Genomic DNA, 26,311 nt, shown 5'->3' with positions numbered 1-26,311 from the left:
CCTTGACGACCGGGTGACGTCAATCAAACTATGATGGTGGTGGTGGGGGGGCGATTGTTGGTAAAAAACCGTCATTTCTCCCCCACCCCCCCCACCCAACCCTCCTCCGGGGGAATAAATAAAAATGGGGGTTGACGTTGTAACGATGTGAACGGGGGTGAAGGGAAATTTTTTAAAAAATTGAAAATTATTTTGAATTTTTTTTAAAAAAAACGATGGTCCGCCGTTGCGTAACATCCGGGTGTGGTCGGTTGGCGGCGTCACGGCGCGAGCCAATGGCGGGCGGGCGACGGTTTAAATGGTCGGAGGCCGTTGGGAGCGAGTCCTGAGGGGAGAGAGAGAGAGAGGGAGAGGGGAGAGAGAGAGAGAGAGAGGGGGGGGGAAAAAAAGAAAGAATAACATGAGGGGACGCGGGACCGATCGCAGTCGGAGAGTCTTTCTGAAGTGACATGGAACCTCAGGGAGAGCGAGGTTGGTGGTCGTGACGACTGTCTTTGCTCCCAGCGGTGACTCCATCCTCCCACAGCCCCCACACCCCCCCACCACCACCACCATCACCACCCACACCCCTCACACAGCGCTTGTCAAGTCCCCAACTTGTGTGGGGTGGGGTGGGGTGGCGCCCGGGGCTGTCTCTCTCCCTGGGTTTTGATTTCGATCCCAATCGCCCGATCCTCGGGGGGTAAACAGTGCAGAAGACACTCGATAGCGAAGCAGCGATCGCGTCCCGACCCCCTCCCTCCCCCCCCCCCCCCCCCTCCCCCCCCCTCCCAAAGTTGTGGGGACATTGTCAAGGTAACCAGAAGCTGCGGACTGCAGTTGAAGGATAATAGTGGGTTTGTTTGGAGGGTATTTTTTTATTTAACTTCACTCTCTGCTTTTTTGTTTACGCGGTTCGTGCTGCGTTGTGTCCCCTTTGTTTATGTCTGTCCCCCCCCCCCCCCCCCCCCCCAGAAGCAGCTGGTGACGCGGTGCCTCCTCGCCCCCCTTTCCTGACGACCCCCCCCCCCCCCCTCCCCCCGCCGCCCCTTTTACTTTTCGATGTGCTCTCCTGTCGTTCGGGAATTCGGAGTGTGTTATGTTATGTTGGTGTTAAACCGAAAATCTCTCCGGTCAGTAGAGACGAGTCCCTCTGCACTTCGATTCGACTTCGAGCTCCGACTGTCCACCACCCGAAAAGGGGCTCAGCCCCACGGTTTGTACTTGTGTGTGTGTGTGTGTGAGGGGAAAGCGTTTAAAGGTTTCCTTTGCTCCTTTTCCATCATATTAATATATACGTCTCATTTCCAGCCTTTCGCCCACCGCCCGCCCGCACGTTATTTTCTGGCCGTGTGTTTTAATCAGCTGCGGGTTGACAGGAGGTATAACAATAGTTCGAAGCTTTCACAAAGTCTGCTTTTTTTTTTCCCCCCTTTTCAAAAAAACCCCCCCCCCCCCACCGCCCACCCCCGAAGACTGTCAATGTGCCATCGGGACGGACAGCTGTGGCTGATGACATGGGCGTCTCCTGACAGCCCGCGGGGTACATGCATCAGAGGGAATGACACATGAAAAGTCACTGCGCTCTTGAGTAATACGTCGTTGGAATACAGCCAAGTTCCTGTAACATGATAAATAGGGGGAAAAAAAACCCTGCTGGAGGGACTGACTCTTCTTGCATTGCGTCTTCAAAATGCTTGGACTTTCCCCAAGACATTCCCTGGCGTGGTGCTGTCCCCGTGAAGTACCGTGTGGGGATACAGCCACGAGGATAATAATAATCCTCGCATTTGATATCGCGCTTTTCACGTCGGGAGGACGTCCCAAAGCGCTTCGCAGAACACACTGTCAAGTGAATCGACTGTATATTTGTGGGCGAACCCGGCAGCCAATTGCGCACAGCAATGCCACACACCCTCACTCAACGGCTGTTACCTCGTACAGATAGATGTCCTCTCGCAATGACTTCACCAGATACTTTCCAGTAATTCTCTAGAATTAGCATGCCCCCGGGCTGACTCAAGTATCTTTGTGCCAGGCAAAGGTTCATGTTGATGGGGTTATTCCTGTCCTGACTTTGCCATCTTCCCCCCCACCCAAAACTAAATGCAACTCAAATTTCTTTCTGTGGGATTCGCTTGGCCTAAAGTTGATCCTCCTGTCTGGTCTACGTTTTAATTACTGTACTTTAAATTACTGCGTGTGCAAAGTGAATGATTATATTAGGCCCCATAGTTTCTAATAGTCTCTGACACACGCCAGCTAAAAGGGCTTTGTACAGTTCCTAAGTATATTCTATATCCTTTGATTTTTCAGGACTTTCATTTTGGGTTGCAGGGAGGGCAAATCTATTCTCCAGAGTAAGATTCTGCTCTGAACACTTATTCGAATACTAGGCAAAACCAAGTAATTGCAGGAAGCTTCAATTTTCTAATATTTTTAAAAAGAGAATTAAATCTAAATGCTCTGTTGTGTATTTTAGATATATTATATATATTTTTTTGATTTGTCTTGTCCTGTTCTTGCAGTCCATAAACTTGCCAGCAGGTTTTCAGAAATTTCTGATAACTCAGTGCATGAAACTGAAACAGGAAATTGCTTCAATGTACTGTCATTCGTTCTTTCAATATGAAATGACAACCTTTTCACTTCACTTTTTTAAAAAAGATGGATTAGAAAGTGCTGGTGTAAGCATGCCACTGGATATGTTAAATATTCTATGTTCCAGACTTCACTTTCCTTCCTAGCATTTAAGTATCATCTCCAGATCAAAGGTCATTGCTTGCTCTCCTCTCTCCAGATTGGGTTGCTGTTGCCAATGATCTTCTTAGCAAGTGCCACATTAGCCTAGAGGTGACCAGGCTGTCTGATTGTGATGCCAGTGCGTTTGTTGCTCTTTATGAAGCTATTCTTGGTGAAAGGGTCCCAGGTAAGCAAGTGAGTGACTATGAAGAAAATCCACCTTAATTAGGCATTTCAGATGTTTACCACACTTTGCGTGTTAATTAGAAGTTGCATGTAAAGTTTTGTATCTATTACAGATTACATAGCGGCTCCCAAGAGTCAGGAAGATGATGCCCACAATGTGCAGGCGGTGATAGATTCATTGGCATTGGATTATTTGCAAATCAGTTTACCGCATATAACAGGTCAGTAACAAACAATGCAACCATCTCTTTACAGCTATTAACAGGAAATATTTGACCTTATTGTTTCAGAACTAAATTTATGGTAACTCTCATCTGTAATAATCCTTGCATGTGAGCACCTTATCACATTGTCAAAGTCTCAAAGTGCTTCATTGGATTTGATTTACTACATAGATTAATGGTGGAGTCTTGTATTTTGATTTTCCTCCTCTTTCCTCACCCACATCAGGAGAGAACATTGTACGAGGTGATAAAGAAAGCATTCAGAATCTGTTGGAAATCTTTGATGGTTTGTTAGAATATCTCACCGAGCAAATCAGTGAGGCCTCCTCCCAGCCTGGCAATGGTAAGTAATTGTTGTTTATGAAACGGTTTATATAATTTAGGTTGAACGCCTTTCATGGCAAGATTTGATCACAATGACCTAGAGATTACTTACAATTTTTATATAAAAATAGTGCGTGTGTAACAGAGGCCTGGAGTGGTGATGGAACTAGACCCCCCCCAGAAAGTTAACATTCCAAAATAAATGAGTTCTTTGTTACAGCTGAAAACCAAAGAAACATGTTTTTGAACTATAAACAGAAAAGGCTCAGCTGCTCAGCTGATAAACATCTGAAAGATGAATCACACCCTGAGCATTAACATTTGATTGGAAAATTTGAACTTCACATCAGAATAACTGTCCCCTGTGAGCCGAGGCAACCTAAGTGCTTATGCACTTGCCATTCACTACCCTCAGATTTGCTTTTCCTTCAAGATCAGGTTTTGACCAGTTCAGTTTGAATGTAAGTCAAGTGTAAACCTCATCACTTCCAGATATCTTCATAATTTCCTCCTATGTGTCCAGAATATGACCTATAACATTTCTTTGTGGAGCATACAATCTTTCTAAAACATGTTATCCCATATCTACCACATAGAGCAATAAGATGTGCAAGGTATAACGCTTTTATTTCCAACTGTTTACCAAAATAAGTCAAAATAATTACGATCACTGAAGGTTTTCTCTAATCCACACACTGCGTTTGTGAACAGTGGATGAGGACTTTCTATCCAAAGAAGGACTATCTATCATTCGAGGAGTTCTTCAGAAGGAGCTCAGAGACCAACATGACGAGAGGGTGCCTGAAGCAAGAGAATCCTCATCAAATGAGTTGAGTGTATTTTCTGGATTTATTGAGTGCAACTACATGTGCAACTAGGAAATGCCAAGTGGGAATAGATTTGGTTGGGTACTACCCTTCTCCCCAAATAAATACAATTACAGATTCATTTTGAAATCTGCATGAAAATGTATAACTGGATCAGAATATTGGTCATTGTCCTACTGATATTGAAAGCTGTTTTTGCAATTCCAGGACTTGTACCTCTCTAAGCTCCAACAAGGATAGGGGTGGATCTGAATCCACTGGGGAGCTAATCCGCCTTGGAGAATCTGCGTGTACATTTAGCCGCAGAAAAGACATAGGTAATTGCTTCTAAATGGTTTGGGGGTTTGTTTAAAAAGGATTGGGTTTTTCCATAATGTAGTTAATATAGATTTTAATCTGTTTAAATGTTTCCTGTATATTTTTAGATGTTTCTGTATGTACCCATAATGGAGCTGTGCAAACTGATGGTGAGCTGGATGTCACGTGGACCCAGAGGAGGAATGATGACATTTGCTCTTTGCCCCTTTGTAATGATACTGTATCAGGCTCAAGGCTAGAAGACATGCAAATTCAAGGAAGTGAGTGTGTGTGTTTGTTGAGGTGGGAAATGTACCTTTACCCAAAAGACTCCTTTACCCAATGTTACACTAGAATGTTATCAATTTAGTAGAAGCAGTAATAGTTTCTTTTTAACAGTAATGAACTTGTATTTTGATAGAGCCCGTCTAAAGGGACTGTGCTTGTGTAAGCAAATGTAGCTGCCATTTTACATTCAAAATAATTATGTGAAAACTTTATTTTCTTCTGTTTGAAATTGAGTAGCTAAAGGGTTTTTAGTGTTCTTTGGGTGCGATGACTTCAATGCCATGGCACTGGTATTTCTATCAGATGAAATCAGAAATAGCTCTTGCTTATATCTAGGGCAGTGATTAAATGTGATTATTGTAAGCCATGCCCTTAGAAACAGCTGATCTAACGATCTTGCATGGCTGTAAGACCGCTCCACATATGGCTCATTCAACATCACAAAAATAGACTTAATAAAATGTTGTGTTTTTAGGATCTGCCACCTTCGTAACTCCCAGAAATCTTTCCACGAGACCCAATGCCCTGCAGCTCGGGGAACCCATTCGCTCTGCTATTCCCTTGCAGTCACCTTACCGCCTGGCAGAACACAGGACTGCAGCCGAAGCCCCAACTTTGCCTGAGCCTCGTCAACAAAGAGAAAGTCCAACTTCAATGGTCAGTCATTCGAACCAGCCTAGCTCCCATCGAGGAAGTCCACGTCTGGCAGGAAGGCAGAATGCGGACACATCCACTGTCTGCAATGTGAGTAGAATAAAATAAACTTTATCCTTACAATTACTTCAAATCTTTTTGAAGCCAGTTTTCACACTTATTTTCCAAAATGCAGATTACTTTTCATAAGTGGAAAGAAAACTATTTAAGTGAACAGTTTTCAAAAATTAGTTCAGTACACATGAGACGTTAAAGCTTCATGATTTCTTTTCTCTTACGGTTTGCTTTCTTAAAGGAGATTGTTTAGAGGGTTTATAAGCTATTTAACAAATTGTTTCACTAATGATTTAAATTCTATTCTCTCAAGTTTCTAGAGCGGTCTGCCAATGTTCCTGCTAATGGGATTCCTTCAAGATTGTCCCCAGGTAAGAATTCTTTATCTGCCCTATTGTAGGTACAAGATGTGTAACTCCTCTGCAAAATGGGATCCTCATCCCTATTATTTTACATTAAATTTACAACAAACTACATTGTAAATGTTGTCTTATTACTGGTGACCAAGTTCAGGGACTGTAACTGTTCCTATATGTGAGAGAAGCTGAGATTTTGTGCTGTATGTCTCTATACCTTGTTTCAGTGTGTGTATCTTTGGCAGATTTGATGCAAGAAGGATCACAGCAGGACTATGAATCCGCAGTACATGAGATTGAGCGTCAGCAAGTCATACGGAGTCCCACCAGGAATGCCACAGTATGTGTTGTTCCCGTTGCTTTTCAGGTTAATAGTGTATGATTAGCAAAGAGACTTTTTAATCTTTCAAAATCAACATGGCCTTTTTCTTTTGTGCAGAAGCGAGTTGCATTTCAAATTGAGCCAGACATCAAGTTCATGACTGCCCAGAGTAATGCTGAGCGGTGTGACGCTGAGGAAGGCAGATCGATTGATCAGTACAAGGTGTCTAGAACGCTGGGCTCAGAGAGGAGTTTCCGGAGTGATCCTGAAACCTCATTACTGTAGGTTTATCTCTTTGCATATTCACAGATTATGACAGAATATTGTCAAAATTGGCATTAAAACAAGGTAGAATAAGCTTAAATCACTATTATTTTCACCTTTGAGATCTGGGTTCAATCCAACCAAGATTCATGAGAGAAGATCTTTCTGTTTTTAGTGGAATTGAGTTTGTTTGTCTGTTCTCAGTTCCTACAAAAGTGTTTCAATTTGTGGCAAAGTGGTGCTAAATTGTCCCTTGGAGATTGATGACTTGTAATGCTTGATATGTGGGATGGAAATACTTTATTTGTATTCGGGGGTGGGGTGGTCATTGAGTATATTTGGGGTGGGAGCAGGGTGTGGGGGAACTTGGTTCTGTGCCAGCCTGACTGTCTCATACGGCATCATTGTGACCATTTTAGAAAAGCAGACTTGCTTTTTAATGTGAATAATGTCCCCAACAGAAAAAGGATGTGACCAACATCTCTTTTATTGTAGTGATCATAATCATCACATCGATGCATTTGAAAACACCCCACTGAGTCACAGAAGAGCAAAGAATCTTTTGGCCGAGCAGGAACTGCACGAGTTCTCCGAAAAACTTTCTCGAAGGCTGAATCAGCTAGATTTGGTGAGAAATGGTCCCATGTGAATCTGATATTCAAATGTTTGAGACAATTGTGGTTCTATCATAGGAGGGAACAGGTTACCTATGTTGGTAATCCCCAAATCCCTTCCTTCACCTACTCATTCTTTCCCTATAATTGAACCTCCTTTATCTGTTACCTCTAAGATTGACCACTAGGTAGCAGTGAAAGCTTCAATCGCAGCAGGCGTGTGGAAACTAGTCTCCCCCTCCCCCCCCATTATTTCTCTTCCCACAGAAGCCAGTTGTGGCCATTACTCCTGGCTGTGATGACATCCTCACTACAGAAAATCCAAAATTTAAATGTACCAGAGCTTAAAGTAACCTCACTATGACACTGCAGTATCCAGAAGGATTACATGGGCGTGTGGGTTTGCTACAGGGGAGTGGCTGCCTTCAGAGCACTGTACCTATTGATTGACTTGCTGTTGGCAGATACTGAAACAAGCTCTGGGTGAAAAATATGAAGCATCTAATTTAAAGGATGAAGATAAACTGTCTCAACACAGTGACAGCATTACAGAGTATCGAAGAGTCCAGCGCCTGCCAGGTAATGGAGCCCATTAATAAAATCTTAAGCCTGTTACAGTTGTTTGCTTTACTCTTGCCTCACCTGAATATTTAGTTGGCTACTGTTCATCAGACTCAACCAAGCAGATGTGTTTTATGTTTGACTGCCAGATAGAGAATCAACCAGAGGGGGCCAGGGTGGGTGGGGAGGGAAGCGCACCCAAACCTGTTCCTGCTGGGATGTGGCTATTTAACGAGCTAATGATCAAGAGGGCTGATTATAACAGACATTTCTTGGTTGCAGCCTTTGCAGCTCACTCTATACCAGCTGCTGTTCCTTATTCTATCCGGATTACATGACTGGTGATAACTAAAGTTCAGTGCAAATAATGTGACGTTTTAGTTGACATGCAGGCCATTGGCATGTCTTAAAGTGTGACAGAGAACAGAAACAGCTGCTGTATATCATTTTTTCCTGACTTGGTAAGGACCAGACTGAGCTGTGATTTCCCATCCCCCACGTTCCTGGCCGCTGTATGGCCTCCTGAAACTTACTGTCTAGTTTCCCCCATGAGGATGACTAGTGTTTGGGGAAGCACTGGTATTTTTGTGCCCATGAAATGAGTATTTGTTCTGGAGAATAAAATTGGAGAGGAAGTGAAATGGTTTTCTGATAGCCTTTTTTTAAATTAAAAGTTACTCCACATCTGAAGAAGCCATCGCGTGCTCGCTCGCTCTCGCCATCGCCACCTCGGTCCTCAGTTCGGGCCGAGTGTGAAGATGCTGTGAATGGAGAAACCAGTGGGGGACAACTGAGGAGAATCCATAAGGATCTCCAGCAGGAACTTGATCTTCAAAAGATGAAAGTGAAGGTAAACGATTGAATTGTGATCAAAGTACAAAGTTTTCTGTTATTTCATTAGGAAAATTGTAGGTGCATCGGAGCTGTGTGTGTGGCTGAAATGTAATTTAAAACCCTGGTGTTTGTGCAGATGGTTAGCCAATTGTACATGGAGGAGCTGGAGGATTACAAAACCAAAGAGAGATCTCAACTCAGTGAAGAAAAAGAAAAAGCTAAGAAAACGGTATGTCCCACCTGTCACTATCAGAACTGCTCCTTTTTCAGGGATCTTTAAGTACATCTGATCATTTGCACACATTGCAGCCGAGCTGACCAGTGTTGAGTATCTCATAACTATTCTATTCTTGTTCCTCCTTTAAGGCCTGACCTGTCCGAAGCTCGGGTGCAGACCCCATTGTCAAGTAACTTGGGACATCCTCCTGACATGAAAGGCTCTATACTAATCCAATTTGTTGTTGTGAAAGATGCTATTTAAATCTATTACTTGTTGTTCTGAAGGAACGAGAATATAAAGAAAATATCTTCAAAGAAGCTTTGAGAACGCCACACGCTAGAAGAGTTTATTGTGCAAAAGGCATGCCACGAAAACCAAAGCACAACCAATGGTCACCAGGAGGCGCGGTGACGCCGCGGAAAGCAACACCAAGTAAGGTTCCCAAAGCTGAAGATTTTTGTGAATTTTACAGAAATATGTGACTTTTGGAGTTCCTGGAAGTAACCAGAAATAGTTTGAGTATAAATGCAGTTGAATTTTCTAAAGTTAGCAATCAAAATCCATTGTGTTTCAGAAATAAGGGGGTATTTTCTAATCCATTTTTAGTTTAAAATGCATGCAGTTATTTCCCTCTTTACTCTCTCTGCTGATGATTCTGAGGCTAGTGATGGGGTGCTGTCTAATTTGGAGAATTGCTTTTGTGATCTTACTGGTCTAGAAGACTCCATCGCAGCGAGTACTGCTGCAGGGGAGAGAAAGAATCGTCAGGTATTCTTAATGCAGTAGTTTAACTTGAAATATGATTTCTGCTTCAAAAAGAACCACTAGTTTTATTTTGATTGTACGTGTGCATGTGTGTGTGCTCACAGCAGCTGTCAGTAACTGGTATCATTGAGGTTTTATTGAGGAATAAAATTCTCTGAATCATTTATTGGCTTTCAAAGGAGTTGAGGAAGGCTCTTAAATGGGAGGAATTGATCTTTGAATTGTGGCCTTTTTACTGTCTGTAAAATGTCAGTCAGTTGTATTGTGCATGGATTGTTGCTGCCATCCAGTTATGTTAGCTCATTTCAGAGAACTAGTCTCCCTATCTGATATTTGGTATGTCTTCAAATTACAGCAGTTTGTTTTGTGTTGAGTCCAAAGCTTGAACCTTGTGGAGTAACTCATGTGGGCTTTTACACTGTTTTTATTTGCAGTGAAGATCAAAGACAATGACCTGCTACCTCTCCTACTGGATGAGTTCCCCTATCTGCAGATCTCCCCCCATACCATGAATAGGATGTGGAAACAGCAGTTCAGACAGATCGAACAGTTAACCAGGTCAACGGGTGAACAGAACCGCACACAAACCAAGCTGCAGTCGGAAGTAAGTAGCTCTGAGGCTCAGGCTGGATTGGAGTTTCTGCATTTCCTTTCTCCACACCCTGGGTCCCAGTAGCACTGTGTTAATCTCAGTCTGTCCCCAAATCCTTTAACACGCACTTACGTGGCTTTCAATATCAATTGCCAGGAAAATAGCTGAGTTCAAAGAATATATTCATATTAGGCACCTGTATGACCAGGACCTAACGAAGCTAGATTTATTAACTATATATTTCCTCTCTAGATTGAAGATGCTCAGAGAAAACATGACCTCTTGGTTCAGATAATTAAAAAGGAACGGGAGCACAATCAGCGACTGGTAAGATTCGAATTCAAGATCCTCATCCTCACCTACAAGGCCATTCACGGCCTTGCTCCCTCCTACCTCTCTGACCTACTATCCCCTACCTTCCTGCCCGTACCCTCCCCTCCGTTCCTCTGGCTCCGGTCTGCTCCACATCGGTGGCCGGGCCTTCAGCCTCTCAGCCCCTAGGCACTGGAACTCTATCCCCCAGTGCCTTCGCCGCTTCCTCCCTTTCCTCCTTCAAGGCCGGTCTCAAGACCTTTCTCTTTGACCGTACCTTCAGCTCCCCTCTCGACTCTCTACCCCCTCCTCGCTCCCTCCCTTCCCTCACCCTGACCATCTCTCCCCTGCTCGGGTCCTGACCCAACTGTACAGCGCCTTGGGACGTCCTCCCGACATGAAAGGCGCTCTATAAGTGGAATCTTGTTGTTGTTGATTCCACTGGAATAAAATCTCTTTGGTTTCTTTTACTTGGTTCTGATTTATGGTGTTTCTTAATGGGATTGTTTTCCAATAACTGCAAGTGCATCACACTACCCCACAGGGAGCCTCATGCACTCCCTCTGACAAAATCCGAGTGGGGTCGTTGCATTTCGACTGGAATTCTAATGGGATTTCTTGTTAAATTACATTAATACTGTGAATTGGGAACCCCATTGCCTGGATCATTTCTGCACATTCACACAAGTATCTTCAGATAACTTATTGACTTATTGGATACTATTGTCCTGCTTTGCTGCAGAAAGACTTCAAAGAACGCGTCCAGCAACAGAAATTTGCACAGAACAAGGTGAAGGAGCAAAGGCAGCAAGTGGCTCGTGCGAAGAAATATTACAGTGATTACCACGTGCAGCTTCGGGCTAAAATGATGCGAGCGAAAACTCGAGAAGAGCGGGTAAGGATGGGGTTGATCAATGTCCACCACCACACTGCAACTATAACTTTCAATTGTACTGATGGCCAACTGGTCATCAAACTGATTAAATATTTTATGACTAGTGTAATCACTTCAGGTAATTGCAATTCTAAGCATCACTGAAGAATTGACTCTTGAAATATGAATGCAAACGTTTGTTTGAGCAACCAGTCTTAACTGTAAGGCTCACTTTTCTTTAACCTGCAGGTTTTCAAAAATCTGTTTGAGGAAGGACTAGAGCTGCAGAAGCACAGATTGCATGAACTAAAGATGTACGCTAAAGAGAAACGCGAGGAACAGAAAAAACGGCAACGGGAAGAACTGGAATCTATGGAGAACTACTATAAAGATCAGGTAATAAAAATCAGTTGGAGACCTTGTAATTGTGACGCTTGGCTCATTGGCATAGAGCTGCAAACAGTTTCTTGTATTTCAAATGCCATTGGAACAGTGTTGAACTGTGCAGTTTGTATGCAGAAAGGATTTCCGTAGCACGTGTGGGCAATCTGAATATGACACAGGCTCTCAAGCTTGTGCTGCTTAGGGTGTTTGTAGGAGACAGCAGCCGGCCATAGCTGCCCTTTGCTTCCTACCCAAAGAACTTGTTTTTCTAAGGTGACCTCATTCACCAAAGGGCCAATCTGAAGCATTTCTCCGCATGTGTTTAGCTAAGACTCGGGTTCAACAACCGTCTCCTAATCCTACATCCATTCCTGCCTTATACTGGGTTATAACACAAAAGGGAAGAAATATCTTAATTACAAATGGTACATGTACCCTCATTGGTGTGACTTTAAAATCAGTAAAATTTGGTATTCGTCAGGTTTAATGAAACCACAGCCACTTTTCAGCGTGCAAGATTGACCGACTCCTGCAATCAAACCAGCGACTATGATCGTGACCTGAGAAAATATTTTAAATTCGGTGCAGTTCTAAAAGTCTAAATGCATCTGTTTTGTTTTAAATCTTAGTTTTTGATGCTGGCTGAAACGGTAGCTCAGGAGCGACACAAAGTCCAAATCAGGGAGACTGCACAAACTAAGGTAATATTCAGCTTTCTTGCCTTCTGTGTACATGCTGTCAACTGTGTACATTTAACAAACTGTTATGCAGCTCCTTTCACCTCAGTAGGACACCCCTGTATATACTAATGGTGTCCAATTTACCCAATGACTATGTTAGTTACCTACGTGAGGTGACCTTCTTTCAAATTCCCTTCAATAATCTGCATTTCCTTTTCCATAGAGGAAAATTAAAATAATGTGTTTGTAATACCACAAAGGAAATACAATAGGATATTCTGACTGACTTTCATATTTTAAACAAATTGTTTCTCAGCCACTGGATGTGGCTTAGTAACCTTATTGAATGATCCAGGTTTTATTTGTACAAACTCGGAATGAAAGCTTGACTTAATTGTATTTGGAATTTACGACTACAATCTTATTTTAAGTGAAGTATTGGCTCAGTAATCTCCACCATTATTTCAAACAATGTCTCAAATGTGAATTACCTGGCTTTAAACTTACGCTCTTGTGATGTTTTCAGGCACTCCAGAAGATGAAGAAAGAACTGCGTGTAAAGATGGAGAAAGAGATCCGCGAGCTTCAGGCAATGATAACACAGGATGATGATGATGCATACTTCAGAGAACTGGAGGCTGAGAGACAGCAGCGACGAGTACAGATGGCTTCATTCCAGTTCAGCAAAACTCAGTCTTTTTAAACATTTGACCAAACAGTGCTTTGGTTAAGCAGAGTTGGAAACGGCTGGTGTTAGCTTTTTATTTAAATGCCTTAAATAACTCTGTTAAATAACCTTTCAAAAACCACACAGTGAAGGAGCAGACCTGCAATGGGAAGTGAAGCATATTCGTGTAAGCCATTAATGCAGGGTGTAAATTTATTGCTTGGCATTGGTTCAATATTTTCTTCAACCTAAGACATTCAAAAATAATCAAACTACAGCTGCTATATTGTCCTTTTCATTCATCAAACTGAATGTGTCCACTGAGCTCGTTTAAACCTCTATTTTAAGGTTTATATAAATACAAAATGTGACCAGAGGTTATGACACTACAATCCTTGCAGCGTTGGTTTGGTAACAGGGAACATGCAACTTCTGCAACGAATCCTAAATGTCTTTATTCCATGTTTTTTTTTAAAAAAACACTTCCAATATAGCTTCCTATTTGCAAGCACAATGTGACTGTTTTAATGTCAGAAGTTGATTTTAGAGCCTAATACAATGCAGTTCATTTTTTAATCCTTAAGTGGATATTGTATATACAAATTAATGATTTTGTTTGGTATCAAGTTGTAATAATTTAACCATGATGTGGGTTCCTAAAATGATCATGTTTTTTAAAAAACTAATTTAACTTATTAAATTTGTTTTGAAACATATACACCCATTTGTTGACAAAACAAGACTTCCTTTATCAAGCTGCACTGCAAAAGGAAAAATATATAGGTGCCATTTGCCAAGACTTCCAGGCTAAGATTTAGAAGGGGAAAATAAATCAAAATAATCTTCGTACAGATTAAAATCTAGCTAATGATACAGATCAGATTTTTTGGGGAGTGGTAATCCTACATTAGTGAGAGAATTTCCCCCCACCCCATACAACAATTTACTGCACAAATGGAGAACTGAGTGAAGGTTTTAACGCTCACCACATTGAAAGGCATCATTCTCATCAGTTCTATGAGATGGTCTAGTCTTGCGAGACAAACTATTACCGAACATCAGGCCGATTTACTAACGAGACAAAATTAAGCACCAGAGACTGAAAAGAAAAAGCAACTCATGTAAACAACCTGAAACTATTGAGCAGTTAAGAGAAGGCAGACATTGGCTGAATTGTTTATGCTGTGAGGGTGCAAACAGCATACACTTTATTGCTGATTCTGTATGGGTACATACATAAGTTTGTTTCCATACAGGTTTTTTTATTTTTTTATTAAAGCTCATGTAACAGCGGGGAGGTGAAATACAATGTGTTAACGCTAAAACACTCTGTAATAAATACAAATAAAATGGGGAAGGGGAAGAGAACTCTAAAAACAAAATAAAATATAGGGTTTTTAGAACTGGGAAGAAAAGCCAAGGGTTAATTGTAAACTAATTACATCTATATAAAAAAAAGATTTTGACAACCGGTAGACAATATTCTATTGACCAAAAAGTGTTATATACAGTGAACTGCGCCTGTCAGCTATAACATTCTGTTTTTTACAGCCTATTTCAAGTCTGTGAAGCAATGGGAGCAAGCTGGAAGCTATCAGCCCTATGATGAGGCATGCTTGTTGTTACAAGAGCAACACGTCAACGAATGCAGCCATTTTAAATGCACCATTGATAAAACGCAGGCATAGTGTTATGGATGGTTTAACAGACCACGTGTGCATTGGACATTTATTAGGACAATGTATTTTTTTTAAAAAAAACTGTCCCATTAAGAACTCTGTTCTGATAATGAGATGTTACAGCTGTCAACTTTTTTGAGGAGAGGGTTAACAGACCAAACAGAACTTAAAATCCTAAAGTGTGCAAAAAGCGGTTAAAAAAAATAAGTCAAGATACAATTAACTTAAAAATTGTAATAATCACAGTATTAGCCCCAGGTTTCACACCTTACCCAAGACTGTACAAAGCACCATTGCAGGACATTTTCCCATTGGATGATGCTCTTGCAATTGACAGGCAGCAGTGCAGGGCCAAAAACACAACTAAGATTGCTTCTCAACAGGTGCTCTCCGGTCAGAAATACTAACATCTGACAAGAATGTCAACAGGTTATAAATATATTAAAACTCATGTGGATGTAAAAGATCTGCAGAGTATTTCCTATCATTAAACTTACAAGAAAACGTACAATGAGCTCAAACAAAAACAACCTGGGGCCTTGTGCTGCTTCAATTATCAATAAGTCATAATTCATCTATGGATAGAAAAACATAGCTCAGGGCCACTCTTCAAGTTTTACATTTTATATTTTAAAAAAAAAAGGTGGTTAGTGGCTATACAACGATTGTCTCAGCCTGGCCGAACTAAACAGAGGTGAATGTGTGTGTCTGATTGAATGCTGGGAATTCATGGCAGGAGAAACTGCTATTCGCACTGTTGCCACTTTTAATGTACAATAAAGGGAGTACTTATTCCTCGATGCCAAAGTAAAAGGGAGAAACTGAGACCGCCCAGGTAGTTGCTTGGCTAGTAAAACACAGTTCATATAAAGGTTTCTCAGTCTAGGTGGGAGGAGAGAAAAGTGGTTATGGCTGACTTGGCTGAATTAAAGTGGAATGTCTCTCCTGTGATCTTTTAAAAAAAAGAACAAAGGCTGGACTGCCAGACATATTCAAGTAAGGAACACACCAGGAAGAACATTTACAAAATAAAACAATTCAGCCAATTTTCCATTTTAGAATCTTGTGGAATATTTTACAAGAACTTTTATTAACGACTGTACATCGACAGTTCTATGCTTCAAATCCAAATGAATAACCAGTAAGGAAAAGGTGCTAGTGTGATACAGTCACGTCAGCCCAACAATAGCGTGTTCTACCGATTGCTTCAGTCTAGGTCATGATGCATGGGATATTAATTATTAGCGTAGAGTAGATGGGATTAAGAAAGATACTATAGTACTTGCAGTAGTAGTCTTTTTTTAAAAAGAAAGTCAGAAATCTATCGAGAACACTGCTAACTGGTCAATCATAAGAAGCCAGCAGTCTGTCATTTCCAGATATTAGTTTAGCAGCTGAATCGCAGTCTCTTGGCAAAGGACAGGCGACCATTTCCTCAAAGTTCCCTAATCATCCGATTCCTCTCACTGTCCTCTTTAAGTAAGGGAAAGACATCCTATATATTCCAAGCACTGCTGGAACCTTGGCTGAAGAGAGCCCTCACTGGCAGGCACGTACAGAAGTCGCATGATTCCACAAACCAGTCACTCCACAGCAAATCCACAAGTCTCTTCAATGGCTGTTAGCAGCTTCTCATAGAGTTTTTCATAAGTCTCATATGGAGGAATGTCAATTCGATTAAAACTGGGTATAAAAGGAAGAGAGGCATTTTACTGCTAGTTACTTTACAAGCTATTAATCACACCACAGCTGCTAATCCTCAACTGCCTTACACAATTGTGCATAATGCTGTTTTCCAGAACTCCTTCAGTACACTGCCTATTAATAATAATCCTTGCATTTGATATTGAGTGTAACATCCATTTAGCTCTCCATTACCTCTGCTGGTCAGATCAACTCCAGTATCTTTTTACTCCAGGGTAATAATGTTGGTGTCTTGTTCACGACAGAGAACAAGTGGAAACTACTTACTTAATGATAGAAAATTATTCATGACAGGTTAAGGGTGTCTGTAGTTCTGCTGATGAATTTCTGCAGATTCCAGTACACATTAGTGAGATAGGTTAGGAATGGGAGTAGATCATTCAAACCTTTCCTCCATAATAGAGCAGATCGATTTCAAGATCCTAACTCTCAGTTTCAAAGCACTTCACGCCCTGGCACCCCCCCCCACCTCTCCGATCTGCTCACACCCCATTACTCTCCAATCTCTGCTCAGCAAGTTCGGGTCTTTTGCATTTCTCACCCCCCTCCGCCGTTGGCAGCTGTGTTTTCAGCCACTATTTATTTAACAGCAATTTTAACACTTTCCCGTTTTCTTAAATGTTAAAAATAACTTTCAGACAATCGTGTGTAATGCTAAAACATCAAGTGGAAAAATAAATAAAAATCAACGTACCAGGTGTGTGCTTTGGGCAGGTTGTTGGTGCTCGCGTCAATCTGGTGGATAGTGAAGAGCCTCGGGCCGGCCGCACCTATAGAGCAACGGATGTCACAAAGATTAATACACTTAACACTGAGCAACAACCATCATAAAAGATAAAATGATCTTGCCCCCTCCTACCTCTCTGACCTGCTGACTCCCTACCAAACTGCCCACTCCCTCCGTTCAGCGGGCTCCGGCCTGCTCCAAGTCTCCCGCCCGACCCATCCAACCACCGGTGACCTGGCTTTCAGCCTCTCTTACCCCACTCTGGAACTGCATCCCACGGTCCTTTCACCTCGCTTCCTCCCTTGCTTCCTTCAAGGCCGGTCTCACACCTGACTGTTCAGCGCTTTAGGAAGTCCTCCCGACGTGAAAGGCGCTCTAAAAATTTCATTTTGTTGTTGTTGCTAGTTTTGCAATTTTTTAAATTACACTTTTGCTTCAGTATAATCTAACTGATCTTGAGTGAGAAGTTTCTATCCCCTCACACGCACAAAGAGATACTCTATTCGGGTTCCATTCTCTTGCGTGGTACTGCACGGTGCCATCTATAGACGTACTCACCTTGCAATGCTTTAAAGCCCTGCAGAGGCACGCGAGAGGATCCAGTCACAAACTGAAGCAATCGAGCTCGCCTTTCCTCGTCGAAAGACTCCACTGCCTTCCAGAACCACTTAACAATATTACTGTCTGCTGTACAGTGTTTTAACCTAGTGTTTGCTTTCCAGTCACTGATATCAATCTTCCCAAGGCCGCAGATAATTAGCTGGTAAATATCAATAAAAATCAAGTCAACAGATTGAATAATAATTATCCTCACAAGTTATTATAGGCCCCCCGAGTCTGCTCCGCCATTTTATTATATCATGGCAGCTCTACATTTGTAATTGGTGAACCTGACGTTAATGCTGTGAATGTTACACTTCATACAGATGTTTTTCACTGTAATAAACAGATAAATAACCGTCATAAAAAACACTCCTCACCTCCAACTCCTTCTCATCGAATGTCTTCAGCAAGTGCTGTGGAATCACCTCATTGAATCCTTTCTGTAGAGCCAGAAACTGGGCCTCAATACCTCGCAGAAACCGCCAGTTCACGTAGAGCCTGCAATAGTGTTTGTGGGTGAGTGACACTAAAATGTAATTGTTGGGTAATCTCAGTGGGGCAAGGATAGCCGGTGACTCAACGAAAGAAACACAATAGACAGGGATTCAGACATGATCAGAAAACAAAGCTCTTTCCTGGAGTGTTTTTTTAAAAAAAAACAGCTCAGCCATAGAGGAGATGAAATAATTAAATAGAGATCACAGGAGACAGCAAGTCCAAGACAAAGGAAGCAGTACAGAATGGAAGCTAAGAGATAGCAGCTGCTGGCTGCACTCAGAGCTTTGAATGACGTAAATATGAAGAAACCAATTTACATCAAAGTTATGGAGGAGATCAAACAGTCACCCTATCAACGCAGTCGGAGTCTCTTACCGGACATATTCTTTCTTGGTCTCCTCTGTTACAGGGATACTTTTCCCATTTGGTTTCAGTTCATGTTGGATGATTTCTCCATAGGCATTGTGCTCTACACAGAAAGTGTGGTCTAAGACTCCTGTAATATCATTTTCACTGCAGGGAAAGATGAGCAGCATTAACAATCCCATTCCTCAGCAATTTTCTCCCAAAGAATATCTGCAGTTTTAAATCGTGTTCATCAATTGATAGAAAACTGCATTTTAAGATTTAAATTCTATTGAATCAATTACAACAAAGAACTATGGAGTCACTTCGAAATGTAGAGAGTTCTGTAGACAAATGTGGCAGCTATTCTGCACCAGCAAGATAATGTTTACTGATGGTGAGGAACTGCACTTTAATGTAGTCCATGGGACCAAATTAAGGAATGTGCCAAGCCTCTCTAGTCACATCTGTTAAAAGGAGATTGCATCCTGGAACAGATTGCTGCAGTTTCCTGAGATGCATTTCAAACATTCAGTCTTTTCTCTCCACTTGAATTGTAGTCAGAAGTAAAACTGCAACGTCTAAAGCAACAACAAACACTGAAACCTTTCTCCATGAGAACAACCTAAGAGGATAGTGGTGCTGAAACAGCAGCTACGTACAGGATCCAGACTAAGCTGTTGTGCAGATCTGGGTCAACAGACTCCATGTCGTCCAGTGTGATCGACTTTCCCAGCAGCTGCTTGTAGAAGGGCAACGTGAAGCCGCCATCAATGTAGTGACCGTGAAATACAGCCATACCCATTATCCGACCAACAAAATGGAAATAAGACAAGTGCTCCTGTGTGAAGAGAAACAAAAAGTCCAGATAAGTCCTCAGTGATCCAACACATTCTACAACAACTTGCATTTATACAGAGCCAGGCGGCTCAACCCCGCACCCTCTCTCGTCTGTCAGTGTGACGGTCTGTGCCACAGGAACTGCTCTCTCATCGGAAGTTACCGTTCACTGACATGTCCTCCCTTCTCCTCACTTCTCCAGCGAGCTCTAGGATGGCGCATATAATAATGAACCAAGTGCCCGTCCCTTGTTGTAGCATTAATGACTTGATCTACCGTCAACTGCTTGTCGCACCACAAAATCTAACGGACCTGCTCCATTCATCTCTCGCGTTTCACTGAGGGTTAAGATTTAATGTACAATCTCATCCAGCAGCAGTTGGCCATTCCAAACAGGCTAAAGTGCTTCAAAGCAAACCAACACATCATTCAGCACAGAGCTGCTGGGTTGATCATTAATCCAACTTGTTTTGCTTGCACTCTCTCAGGTGAATATCATCAGCGGTTTTGATGGCAATTAGGGACACGGCTTTAAAGGCCTTGCACCTGGCCCACTGCTCATCCTCCCCCATCACTATGAAATAAGCAATCGTCACCACAAGTAATACATTCTAGAGACGCCATTAATTAAGACTGGTTTCCTTACAGGATTGACCGCAGAGTCTGGGTTGATCTGCAGTGTGTAGATATCGTCCCTGGAGTACTGGAACAGGCCATAGTAAGGGTTCAGCATTTCGTGAGATAAGAGGTAGAGCCATTCCCTGAAGGGTGAAAAAGGATAAACATTTTAGCATAGCAAAAAAATGGTTACAAACTAAAACCTGAAAAAAAACTTTAAACTGTACAAATCACAGATTTCAAACTCAGAAATATCAGTTTAAATCGAAGAACTGGGAAACTGCGGCAGTGAATTTGTACAGCTCCCCCTCCCCTCAGAGGTGCTCGTAAATGAGAATGAGATAAAAGCTTCCAGAGTTAGGGAATGTGTAACAAACAGAATTCACACCGAGACGCGCGGTGTTTCAACCGCAGTTTATTTCGGCTGCCGGGATGACAAAGTGCTGCGGCTCAGGTCGCTCTCCAGCCCCCCACCACCCCCCCACCCGCCCCACCTTGTGATCTTGAAACGGCCACAGGGTGGCGCTCCTCAGACACTTTAAGGATGGACGAGTTTCGTCTGCAGTACCAGTATCGGTGCTCAACAAAAGAACGCAGCGCAGTGCAGCTCAGAGCCTCGGCTGACGCTCTAGGGTGGTTCAGGGGGAGCCCTGCATTGTTAGAGGTGCCGTCCTAACTTGTCGGTAACAGTGCTTCCAACTTACTGCCGGGCTTTCGCAATAAATTTCTGAGGACCTTCAACATTTCGTCCATCAAATCTCAAGCAACAAAGTTTTCAAGTCGATAAATAGGAAATCATTGATCACCTCCGGTGAGTGATATACCTATGGTCTCAGTGCACCATAAGCAGAGCAGTATTTACAGTATGCGCTCTGGGACGCCACCCTGTGTGAGAGTTGCTAGATATAAATGCAAGTTGTTGTCGTTGTGTGCCCCCAAAGGATATGTAAAGCATGAATCGTGAATTCACTTTTATAAACAAGGAGATTACAGAGCAAAAGGGGCAAAAAAGGGAAGGTGAAATAGAGACAGACGCAACAAATATTCTGAACAGTTCTCACCGAGCAACGCCTCCATAATCTAAACCTTCTTCACCGCGGAATTTTACCATTAACCTCTTCCACAAGTCTTTTGGTCTCATCTTCATTACTTGTCTGTACGACTCCTGGGAATAAAACAGTCGTCATTTAAAAGCACATCAAAAGCGGCAACGAATGGGGCGGGACTGGAAACGCTTCCAATCAAACGATAGTAGAACTCCATTTGACACTAACGTTATCTCGATGACCCAGAAGTCAGCCATATTTTTAGCAGGTAGGAACTCAGCCTGCTCTGGGACTACTTACATTTGAAACCTTTACCTATCCATTACCATGTTGAGAATATCGTCCCTAGTTCGTCTTTGATTTATGTGCACACGCAAATGAACAGAACACAGAGCTTCCTCCATGGCCTGGTGGATAAGCACCTGTTCGTGCTGCATTGAACCATCAAACCCCAGTTTGTGCTACGAGCTAATATCTGGGACAGTGACGAGAGAATGACCAAGGGAGCACTGAGCACCCAGAGGTTCCGAAGCACTATTTAACAACTCAGGTTGGAAACTTTGTGACGAGATTAGAAATTGTGTATTCTCTGAATTACCAGATGTACTAAATTCATCAAATTAAAATGACCCAGAACATAACAATCTCTAAATACAGTGGTTCAATAAGCAAGATGGATAATAAACGCTTTGTGCAGACGACAGCCATCTTAGACCAATCTCCGGATGTCTTACGATGTCAGTCAAGCAGCATGTGATGTCTGTTTTGGTGCTGTCTGAACCACCGAGATACATTATCTATATAGGTCACCAGCACAATCGGATTTACATGCTCTGCTGTGTTTGAAAGCTGACTGGCTACAAGCCTCTGCTTTTCAGTACTGATTTTTTTTTACAATTTGTCTAGCTGCAAATCTCCTGGTGTCTGGGGGCTTCTGGAAAAAGTTTGAGGCCACAAATCCACGTCACCCAAATCACATCAGCTGTTTGTCCTCATCAACCCTGCTCTGCACCCACACAAGCAGAGTGAAGTAGCACATCAAAAACCTGCTGTCTGTACCTCAAAGATCTCTTCCCTGGAAACCTCAATGCGACAATGGCCAGCCTGGGGTTGCTGCTGGGAGAGCTCTTGTCTCAGGATCTTCAGCTTCTGCACCAGATCCCGCTTGTACCTGGGCACCGTCAGGCATTCAGCTTCATCTGGCATTTGGCCCGGGGGCACTGGTGGCGGCTGCTGCTGCTGCTGCTCTTTCAGGTGATTCTGACGACTGGCGGGAGAAGAGGAGAGCAAAAAGCTATTATAATAGCCGAGCACTAACTATCCCAGCGCAGATTACAAACAATCCAGGGCATCCCACTCCCACTGGTTAGCCAAAACGCAGAACACCAATGCATTAAAGAGGAAACTTGATGCATACACAAGGGAGAAGGAGTATAAAACAATGGCCAAATAGCCCGTTTCTGTGCTGCGATAATTTTATGTATAATTTTACTTTTTTAATTCTATACAGAACATATCCTTCAGACAACTTCACGAGCAAGGCAGACAATAACATCCACTCAGTCCTATGTGAAGCTTTGGCACAGTTGCTGCAATCAGCACAATAATGAATCTCACATTCCAAAAATAAGAACATATTAATTAATATGCACCTCAGAGATTGAAGTGTGTATCATTTTGTGAGGGTCACTACAGTATACAAAGTCAGTGGATTGGATCAGCTACACTGATTAGTGGATTGGACAGATGCACTGATGAAATGAAAGCATTCCTTATTCAAGCACAAAGATTTGGGCAACAACAACAACAAAATTACATTTGAATAGCGCCTTTCACATCGGGAGGACAAATCTCACAGGCTTGAATGTGCCAATTGTGCTGCGGAACCCAGAGCATAAACTGTACGTTAAAATGATACCAGAACCACTATTACCCTGTGTAAACTTTGTAAAGTAACTGTTCGTATATAATATTACACTTCAAACCGGTTAATCGTGCTGCCTGACTTGCACAAATTTGATCGATTTCAAAAGCAACTAATAAGCAACAGGAACTTTGAAGCTGACTGGACAGCACTGGATACCGTTGTAGCTACTCTGAGGATTGCTCCACTGATGAAATCTCAGAGGGTTATTTGGGTATTTGGCGGATCACCAAAAAACATTGCTGATTGATTAATAAAATGCTGGCGAATTCCAGCACTAACCAACACAGAGGTCTAGGACTCTTGCTTGAAACCACCTTAGCGAAAAGGATGCCAGAAAGCCTTCAAGATTCGAATTCCACCAGTAGAAAATTAACAAAACTGTAGAATCATCCCATCGCAGCAAATACTGAAACAATATGTGGAAGACAGTGAGCGCCAAGGTGTAATTTAATGGCTGGAATGTAATTTTGGGGGTTCAGATCAGGATTAGAAACTATTCCTTATACAATCTGAACCCGATAATTACAAGCAGAGCTTTTATATTTTTAAAAAATATATTTTTGCATTACAGGGATTGTAATTGAGCAAAATAGCATCACAGCTTCATATTTTCCATGGGCACGAGAAAATGTCATTTTAAAGCTGTAAAACAGTGAATGGAAAATAAAGGCCTATTTCAAGGACTGGCACATCCGAACCAACCTTAAAAACTCGCTGCTCTACCTTTTTGCTTTCTCTTTCCTTTTTTATTTAAAAAAAAGGGATTATTTCGGAATTGCTGACTGCGAATCTCCAGACCTCACAGCAGCTGTTGCGACATGGAGCAATAAGAGGCTCCGAGATGGGAGGAAAGAGCTTCAAACAGGACCTCTTCGCCAAATCGGAATTCGATTTAAACTAAGCCCTAATCTAATTAATATAAAACAGCAGCTGCAAAGGTAAAAACAATGTGCAGACTAAACAGGGCTGGCCTGAAAGCAATAATTCTGGACACGAAATTACTGCTCAGATACAATTTTCTTCTTTAAAGAAGGACATCTTGGATTTACGTGTTCGTTTTCAAAACACAACAGCATGCCAACCATTACACCTTTGATCTGAGCTCAACACCATACTGTGTTCCAGCGAACCGATTGTCAGGAGGCTATTACTTACACAATGCTGTTTGTATTAGCAACCTGGCAAGGACATCGTCCCTTGGCTTGCTGACCACAGGAATGAGGGAATTTTTCAGAACTGCCCATTGGCGAGCAACTCGCACAAGCTTTTGCAGATTTCTGCTGCTCGTAGACACACAGTTTATCAGGTATTCTTTGATTAACTAGCTTAACAGCAAGATTTTAAGAAAAAAGTTTTGCTTGTTTAGTTGTACATTCACAAATTATTTCACTTTCACTGTTAAAGTAAATAGGTTTATCACAGTCATTTTTTGTTCATTTATTTTTTTAAAAATAAAACCAAGTATCAGAAACAGAGTTTGACTCAGAAGGTGGCAAAAACAACAACAAATGACATTTGTATAACTCCTTTCATTTCGGTAGGACGTCCCAAGACATCCAGTAGCACTTTTGGCTTTGGAATTGAAGAGTTACAAATTCAAGCCCTGCTACATTCAGACTTGAGCACAGTCTGGTACAGACAGAGCACAGGATTGCTGGAGATGCCTTATTCAAATTCACTTTTTTGTTTTTAAAAAAAATCTTTACCATTGCTGTGTGAGGCTGGTACACATTACATGCTGCATTTGCCTACATAACAGACATTAATTCTTCAAAGTAACCCGTTACATGGAATACTTGGGAAATAATCTGACATAAGGTCCTTTATCAATTGCAAATATTTGTTATTTCAATGCAATGGGACCCTTGAAAAAAGTCGCGTAATTTTTCTAAGATTATTTTTTTTTAAAACATTACTAGGTACAATTTGTAAGTAAATGTCATGTTACCATTTCATTCAAGGGCTGGGGTGGATGCAAAGGGGTATAATATCAGCCAAGTGGTTCCTCTTGGAGCACACAGATACACTAACACCAAATCAGGCACCGATTGCAGACTTGTTTCCTTTTGAAAAGGCTCCGTCAAATAATTTATAGAGACCTTAGCAAATGCAACACAGAGGGATGAGGGAAGAAAATTCAAATTGCACTCAGGCTCCCAAAACACTTGATTTATTTTGGTTCAGTGGATTGACTTTGCAATTGATTCATTGTTTTCTCAACTGTAATTTTGCTTTCGGGCAAATTCTGCTTTGCTTTCCTTTTCTCCCCCTCTCTCTCTTTCTCCCTCTCCCACACCTCTTCCCTTCTCTCACACTCACTCCCCCCAAACCTCAAAACATTTTTTTCCCTTCCATAGCACCTCTTCCACAAGCAGAAATTATTATTCTTGGACAGAAATTCACTGGCTACCGCTCGCACCAGACTTTCATCCCAGTCACCCGGCCAGACTCAATTGTGCAAGTGCCAGAGCTTTATTGTCAGTAATGAAATAGAATAAGTACTGCTTTGTGCACAAACATGACAGAAGTCACTTAACACAGCCAAACGAACAAAGATCACTTAGCACTTGCAGAGGATCTATATAAGCACGTCCATCCTTGTTTAGTTTGTGCAAAAACCTGGAGAAATGTAGAACTTTAAATTGAGATTTTTTTTCATATGCATTCTAGTCAAGGCATTTGTGGCTAATTTACTTGATTGAACAAGTTGCGTAATACACACTACATTGACTATTGCAGAAACCGTTTCTCTCTTCAGCACTATTCGCCAAATTACATGTCCTGTACCTAGATAAAGATCTGAGAAACAACTTAAAAAAAAGTCAAAAAATCTGCCCATATCAAGCTTCGAGAATTTGCCGTTACTATGATGAAGGTCTCCTGAGGCCTGGAAAAGCATTTCTTAGAAACAGTGGTTTGTAATCAGCGTTACCATGAAAAAATATTTCAAATGTTTGGAAAAGGCAAAAAGAATTGATAGGAGGCTCAGAGATTGACACTACAGAATGAAGCGTTTGATAGACATTCTCTCGTTTTCACAGGCGTGAAAGTCCTCATGGCACAATCCTCAAGTCCATTGTCTTTTTCATTTAAAATGGTGCAGAACTGGGCAAAAATCTTGAAATGGGGCTGAATTTGGAAGCCTTTTTTCCCCACAGTTTTTAACAATAACTGACTTCCAAACTAAGACTCAGTGCAATCATTTTCCAAAATTCTGAATGTTCTTTAATTTTAAGATGAGTTTTAAGGCTAAGAGCATGAAGAATATCAGGCATTTTGGGTCTGCCAAAGGCTTACACATTCC

General features: G+C 41.9%; 2 protein-coding genes across 2 annotated transcripts in view; one reads left to right on the top strand and one right to left on the bottom strand.

Moving 5' to 3' along the window:
• The first annotated feature begins 251 nt into the window (after positions 1–251).
• Positions 252–13,736, top strand: LOC103175605 (centrosomal protein of 95 kDa). The gene is made up of 22 exons (XM_042342443.1): positions 252–471; positions 2,780–2,908; positions 3,021–3,128; positions 3,358–3,474; positions 4,167–4,284; positions 4,490–4,599; positions 4,708–4,860; positions 5,343–5,611; positions 5,889–5,946; positions 6,177–6,271; positions 6,371–6,534; positions 7,013–7,145; positions 7,596–7,710; positions 8,367–8,542; positions 8,663–8,755; positions 9,031–9,178; positions 9,946–10,115; positions 10,356–10,430; positions 11,158–11,310; positions 11,539–11,685; positions 12,303–12,374; positions 12,880–13,736. The coding sequence occupies exons 1-22, from the start codon at positions 450–452 to the stop codon at positions 13,054–13,056; spliced, it is 2,802 nt and encodes a 933-aa protein (XP_042198377.1). The 5' UTR covers positions 252–449; the 3' UTR covers positions 13,057–13,736.
• A 453-nt stretch (positions 13,737–14,189) lies between these two features.
• Positions 14,190–26,311, bottom strand: part of smurf2 (SMAD specific E3 ubiquitin protein ligase 2) — a 65,737-nt gene continuing 53,615 nt past the window's right edge. The window contains exons 13-21 of the mRNA XM_042342350.1: positions 22,140–22,347; positions 21,096–21,199; positions 20,063–20,177; positions 19,239–19,417; positions 18,607–18,744; positions 18,111–18,231; positions 17,689–17,890; positions 17,098–17,173; positions 14,190–16,382 (exon numbers count right to left, since the gene is read on the bottom strand). Coding sequence (XP_042198284.1) covers positions 16,283–16,382; positions 17,098–17,173; positions 17,689–17,890; positions 18,111–18,231; positions 18,607–18,744; positions 19,239–19,417; positions 20,063–20,177; positions 21,096–21,199; positions 22,140–22,347 — 1,243 coding nt within the window. The 3' untranslated portion in view covers positions 14,190–16,282. The remainder of the gene's footprint in view (positions 16,383–17,097; positions 17,174–17,688; positions 17,891–18,110; positions 18,232–18,606; positions 18,745–19,238; positions 19,418–20,062; positions 20,178–21,095; positions 21,200–22,139; positions 22,348–26,311) is intronic.

This window comes from Callorhinchus milii, unplaced genomic scaffold (genome assembly GCF_018977255.1).
Source record: "Callorhinchus milii isolate IMCB2004 unplaced genomic scaffold, IMCB_Cmil_1.0 Scaffold20, whole genome shotgun sequence".
Classification (NCBI taxonomy): Eukaryota; Metazoa; Chordata; class Chondrichthyes; order Chimaeriformes; family Callorhinchidae; genus Callorhinchus; species Callorhinchus milii.
This window is presented reverse-complemented; position numbering and strand designations above follow the sequence as displayed.

Bases quoted from the DNA above. Each gene is read 5' to 3' on its own strand.
- LOC103175605 (XM_042342443.1), top strand. From the start codon at position 450: ATGGAACCTCAGGGAGAGCGAG. The intron at 6,272-6,370 runs GTATGTGTTGTT...TCTTTTGTGCAG, and splicing joins GTCCCACCAGGAATGCCACA to AAGCGAGTTGCATTTCAAAT. The intron at 12,375-12,879 runs GTAATATTCAGC...TGATGTTTTCAG, and splicing joins GGGAGACTGCACAAACTAAG to GCACTCCAGAAGATGAAGAA.